The 5861-nt window shown below is 40.7% G+C and overlaps 2 protein-coding genes across 2 annotated transcripts; both read right to left on the bottom strand.

Annotated features, from left to right (window-relative positions):
• Window positions 1-42: 42 nt before the first annotated feature.
• Window positions 43-2403, bottom strand: LOC105622979 (tRNA-dihydrouridine(16/17) synthase [NAD(P)(+)]-like). Its single transcript, XM_012204383.1, has 8 exons — window positions 2140-2403; window positions 1617-1776; window positions 1331-1526; window positions 955-1203; window positions 714-859; window positions 557-636; window positions 306-464; window positions 43-201 (listed from the first exon to the last, which is right to left on the bottom strand). The coding sequence occupies exons 1-8, from the start codon at window positions 2401-2403 to the stop codon at window positions 43-45; spliced, it is 1413 nt and encodes a 470-aa protein (XP_012059773.1).
• An 871-nt stretch (window positions 2404-3274) lies between these two features.
• LOC105622996 lies at window positions 3275-5236 on the bottom strand. The gene has a single exon (XM_012204398.1). The coding sequence runs from the start codon at window positions 5234-5236 to the stop codon at window positions 3275-3277; it is 1962 nt and encodes a 653-aa protein (XP_012059788.1).
• Between the last annotated feature and the right edge of the window lie 625 nt (window positions 5237-5861).

Below are 5861 nucleotides of genomic sequence, written 5' to 3'. Positions count from 1 at the left end.
CATATATATATCTAGTTTTATTTAAAATATTTTAATACATAGTCATGTCATATTTTCAACTTCCTTACGCTTTGCCTCGAATTCTTTCGCCATTTGTCTTCTAGTTTTAGTTAGATTTCTGTGACCAGCACAGTCTAAATTTTCTATATAACATTTGTTCCTGCAGCATTGACGACACAATTTATATTCACATTTAAAACCCTACAATTTGAAGTAACAGTAATTTAGAATTTTTTCTATTCAAAGTATTTCTATTTTTTTTATATTTTTATCTTTTTTGAAAATATTTAATAATTCCAACTAACCAGAGGATTCGGACAGGCATAACACCGATCTGAACTTCTTTTAGGAATCGAAGTTGTTCTATTCGGTCTACGCGCTATCCTCTTAAGTTTTTTTGAACGTTTTCGTGATATTTCGTTTCCTTCCTCGTCTCTATATTCACGTTTCCGAGGTAAACCATCCTGAAAATTCATAAATATCATTTTGAAAGAACATTTCTTCAATCATAATATAACAGAAAAATATAGCAATTAATCGTATTTGACTCATCTACCTGTATTTTTTGTGTGTACTCTTGTGGTGGCTCTCGTACGTAAGGTTGACACAACCACGGTGGTAATTCTAAATTATAATCTAAAAATATGAAAAGATTTTTTTAATGAACGTGTAACAAATAGGCAAATAATATTTTGTAGATGTCAAGTCATTACCTGTCTTTCCCGTCTGCCATATCAAATGTCCTTCATGATACGGTAGATAACGATCCCTCAAGGCATATGCGACATTTTTAAAAGCTTCCAAAGTGGAGTTGGTGGCCAAGTTTTCTCTTTCTTCTTGATTTTCTGCTAAACAAAGTCTACTCTCTAGTTAAAAGCATGCTGTATGATGAACGTACGTTTGGGAATTTTTTTGCTATTTATAAGTCGACATGATCGAAAAATCAATACATACACATGATGGAAGAGTTTAAATAAATGACCACGGATGTACGATGCTGGTACTGGATATTGTTCTGCAAGTTCCAGATATTCCAGAGCAGGTTCCCAACAGGCGGGATAATGAGACTCAAATATGTATGGATTATAAAGATTCCCTTCTGCTGACATCACACCTTGCACTTGAATTTCCTCAATGCACCGCTGTACATCTTGCATACATTGTATGTTGCCATTGGCGATCACAGGAATTTTTACGGTATCCCTGATGAAGTATATTAATTATTAAAAAACGAGAAGCATAAAATATAGGGATTTCGATTGTAAATATATCAAAAGCATATATGTGTAATGAATTGAATGCTTCAAATGAAATGGAAAACAGGAATTACCTTACTGCTTTAATGTGCTTCCAAGACGCTAATCCAGTTAATGGACCCTTTTGTTCTCTTGTACGTCCATGAATAGTGAGTAAGCTAGCACCTGCATTCTCTAGCATACAAGCATATTGTACAGTACGATTGATTTCTGAGAACACTCGTAATTTACAGGTGACAGGTATGCATAATCCATTCTTTAATGTCGACACTACATACATAAGAGATTTATTATATTACATTATCGTATTGGAGTCTGAAATCTATTCAAGTGTATAATTATTATAAAATGCATATGTACCGATTTTCTTTAACAAATCCCAATCATCTTGTAAAAAAGCTCCATAATGTCCTCGCTTTGCAATTGCTTGAGGACAACCGATATTGATGTCAATTGCATCACAGTATGGTTCAGCCCAGCGTGCAGCTTCCAATAATATATTTGGATCACTGCCACAAAACTGGAAAACGAATTACTATTGCACAAAATTTAATGTCAAATGTTCTTTTCTCCTTCGTTTTGTATTGCGCATTTAAAATATTTACTTGTACGAAAATATTTGTGAAAGATTATTTAAAACATCTATTGAATCTTGGATCAAGCGCATTATTTCAGTCGCACGATTGTTTGGTCACATACTTGAGATTTCGAGGAATTCTAATTAAATTTCAAGGAGTTATATCCTTTACACTTTTAAATTTTGTTCTTTTGTTAAATGTTCCTTTGTATATGTATAATCCCGAAAAACTTCATGTAATTAGTTGAGGACTAATTTTATAGTCTATGAAATCGCAGTTGTATCCTATAGTTGTGTCAAGCAGACCTGTACAATCAGTGGACGATCTTCGCTAGTACTAGCGAGAGCTTCTCGCCTATATTTGGGATCCCGACAGAATACGGAGGAGTGCAACATTGGCGTATAACAGAGCTGAGCGCCATGTCGCCTGCTGAGTAATCTCCATGCCAATTCGCTCGCATCCACCATTGGTGCGACTATATAACGCGGTGAACCCAAATCTTCCCAAACGTTAGTCCTCTTCTTCGAGACAGCATCCTCTTTGTCAGGTGACTCCATAGTCTCGGACATTATCTGCGCGCATTATGAAGATCGCATGAGCGATGCTGTTATTTGCGACTACACAAGGCTCGGAACCAAGTTATACATTTAGCTTTTTTTCCCCCTCCCCCAAAGGGAAAGGGAGGAAACTTGTCACTCGTATGTCACAATGCAATAATGTGATCACTTGCTGGCATTACAAATTCAATAAAGTGATATCAATTGCGCCATATGGTACAAACTGACATACGATTTGAAACTACTATAATCGCGTCGTACTACTACACGTGGTATTATGCCTGGTCGATTGTTAAAATGGTCTCAATTTCTATAAAAATTGAACTTTTTATCTTTACACAATATTTAACCATACTTGATATTATAACTGATATTTCTTACAATCATATCCATTTCTTTCTTACGAGACAAAGCATTTGTATTATAATTGTAGTATAATTGATTGGGCATGGCACATTGTCAATTGTACAGGATGCCCTCGGACGTTTTCATCATGTAAAATTATAAAAAGCTTGGACAAATTTTTGATCGATATCAAACGGAAATTTAATCATTTACTTTATTTGCTTGAGCGATATAATACATCGTATATATGAGTCTTGCCCACAAGAAATCGAATTTTATTTCCAAGACACTGTGTTGTCTGTCAGTTTTTGCATCACATTAAAATATACAATTTTATTATTAAAATTTATATTTAATTTTACATATAAATATTACATATACAAGTTTAATTAATAATATTAAATGATGTTATTTTAAAAAAAAAGCAGACTCGTATGTACGACAAGGATTGTGAGGAGGACGTCTCTTGCCAAATCGCTTTTGATTCGGCTTGATATTTCTAATTTCTAAATAGTACAAGTACAGCTCTCAGACAACATTACTCGTGTAATGGTGGGAAAGCGAATATAGAATTGGATCGCGACGGCGATCTCGGCGTAGCTGGTTTCGAAAGCTCCGACTCCGGTATGGGCGACAGTTGAGCGGTCTGCGTTACGACATGCGAGCCGATCTTGAAGTGCGGCCTCTTCTTGGAAAAACTCCCGCTTCGCCGTGTGCGAAGGTGAGTTTGATTTCGTTTAGATATCGTGGAGGGCGGCATCTGGCCCAGGACGGAAATATCAGTGGTATTCGAAGGTACTTTTCTAATTTTGCGAACAGTGCGGGAAAAATCTAAGGCGGGTAGCCTCGCCGGTGGACGTGGGTAATCCGATGGTGTCAATTCCGTCGTCAATGCTTCGACCTGATGATTCCGATCCTGATGTTCGGTTAAAGCAAGTGCGACGTCTGGAGGACTGCCTGGCTGCGGGATGATCTTGTTACCGCAATGACGAGCGATCGCCGAGGACGAGGTTGTCGTTAACCGTTGTCTCGAGCCTTTTCTCAGACGAGCCTGCAGAAAAGTCTGTATTCTTCTCATTGTCCCGCAGGATCGTTTTGTGGGCTCGATCCTATTATTATCTCTGTCGGTGCGACGCTTTTGTCCGTTTCCATCATGCCTGCTGCCGCCATCGGGATGGTTCATGATGGAGAAGCAACAAGACACCGGCGAGGGCGTGGAGGATGATTTGGTATCCGGCGAATCACGCACATGGTTCCTCAACGACTCCGTCGTCTGCGAGGAAGAGACTTGAATGGACGTCTCGGTGGTGCGCGAATCGTACGAGAAACAAAGTCGAAAATTCCGACCACCTCTCGTCTTGGAGGAGACATCCTTAACGTTCGCCATTGCTTCATCACTCCGGATTTCCTCGGGGCATTCCTGCGTCGAGCAAACGTATACATCCGTAGTCACGCTGGTAGTATTAGTTTTGCAAGGTTTTAAAGGGCCATTCTCGCAGAAGCGAGAATAGAAACCTCGCGCGCCAGTCCGGTTGATGCGATCCTCCTCATCGGCAGCGGCAGTACAAGCATAAGGTATGCCACATACCAGGCCAGAAGTTGTTCTAGACGTTGTTCTAGAATCGGCAGCAGTGCCTCCCCTCTCCCGTTTGTTGCGCACGTATTCGTACGTGGTGAGACCGAGGCAGGCGATATAGCCGTGAAAGAAGCAGAGGTGTATGAGCATCACTGCGGCGATGGCCGAAAGAACACCGATGACGGTGACGAGGATGATCGAGCCGGTGCCGGTGCCGGTTACCGGCAACAACGGTGGCATCGCTGTGCCGTTATTCATGCTCGTCGTGTTCCATGTTTCGTTCCAGTTATTATTGTTTACGAATAAGTGTGCGTTAACGAGCTCGCCGAGGGCGAGCGCGGTAACCGCGAGCGCAGCGACGAGCGTCGATGTCAGGCACACCAGGAATGCCGGATAGTTACGGCCGCCGATGCAATTGTTTAACCATTTGCAGTGATGGTCGAAACGCGATACGCACTTGTTGCAGATGGAACAGTGCTTGGTCCGCCGGCCACGCGTCGTTATGTTGCAAAGGTGGCATCGGCCGTTTTCGATGACATGTCGATGCTTCGTACGGTCAAACTCCGGTACGATCGTGCGAACTGGTCGTGCGCGGACCTCAGGATCGGCTGGATCTAGCAGCAATACTGTCAAATGACTCGACAGCTGCAACAGAAACAATGCGGCAAACAATAATGAGAGGATGAAGCGCAGTTCGGGTAGTAACGGCGGCGTCGTCAGCAACACAGTGAAAGTACCGACAAACACGACAGTCAGCAGCACCCAACCGATAATCTGTTGAGGATGCAGTGGCAACTGCAGCCCATGAACGCGTCGGAATCTCCTGTGCTCCGGTGGCACGTGTCCTGGCTGCGTATCTTCCACCCGCCAGGTGGTGCAGCACCGGCCAATCCTATTATTATTTACACACCTCTCGTTTACCATTACCAGTATCGCTTTTTCTCCACTCTCGATCCTCCATTTATTGCTTCTTATTTCATTCACTTCTAGTTGCTTTCGTTCTACGATATTTAATCCTCCATCCCTCTCTCCTCATCCTTGTTTCTTTTCAATTTTTTTATTTCTTTTTGCCACATGCATTTTCTTCTTCTACCTTATCCTTGTATTATACATCTCTGTGTTATATACTTAATTTTTCTATCGAATATTATTTAATTAACACAGCTAATATTCATCATTTAAAGATTTTAAAACATCACTCTCGTTTTATATATACCAAGTTATATATGCTTCAAATAATCCACTTTCACGTCATGTTTTCACATCATGAATGGTGATTTAAACTTGATTCTTATTTCGCTTTCTCTCTCTCTCTCTCTCTTCTTTTTCCTTGTCGTTTGTCATTCATTTCCTTACTTTTATAATCATCTTAAAAACATGATAGTCTTTTAACACTATCGATTCTCCGAAAAGGCATGTCAATTCTTTCCTTTGTACCTACAGTTTCCGTGTTCGCTCTACACACACACACACACACACACACACACACACACACACACACACACACACACACACACACACACACACACACACACACACACACACACAC

Source organism: Atta cephalotes, assembly GCF_000143395.1.
Source record: "Atta cephalotes unplaced genomic scaffold scaffold00051, whole genome shotgun sequence".
NCBI lineage: Eukaryota > Metazoa > Arthropoda > Insecta > Hymenoptera > Formicidae > Atta > Atta cephalotes.
This window is presented reverse-complemented; position numbering and strand designations above follow the sequence as displayed.

What these genes read in the sequence shown, in the direction of transcription:
- LOC105622979 (XM_012204383.1), bottom strand. Translation starts at nt 2,403, where the DNA reads ATGTCCGAGACTATGGAGTCACCTGACAAAGAGGATGCTGTCTCGAAG. An exon ending in ATCGTCCACTGATTGTACAG is followed by an intron (nt 1,777 to 2,139) that starts GTCTGCTTGACA and finishes TTCGTTTTCCAG; the next exon opens with TTTTGTGGCAGTGATCCAAA. An exon ending in AAGCACATTAAAGCAGTAAG is followed by an intron (nt 1,204 to 1,330) that starts GTAATTCCTGTT and finishes ATACTTCATCAG; the next exon opens with GGATACCGTAAAAATTCCTG.
- LOC105622996 (XM_012204398.1), bottom strand. Translation starts at nt 5,236, where the DNA reads ATGGTAAACGAGAGGTGTGTAAATAATAATAGGATTGGCCGGTGCTGC.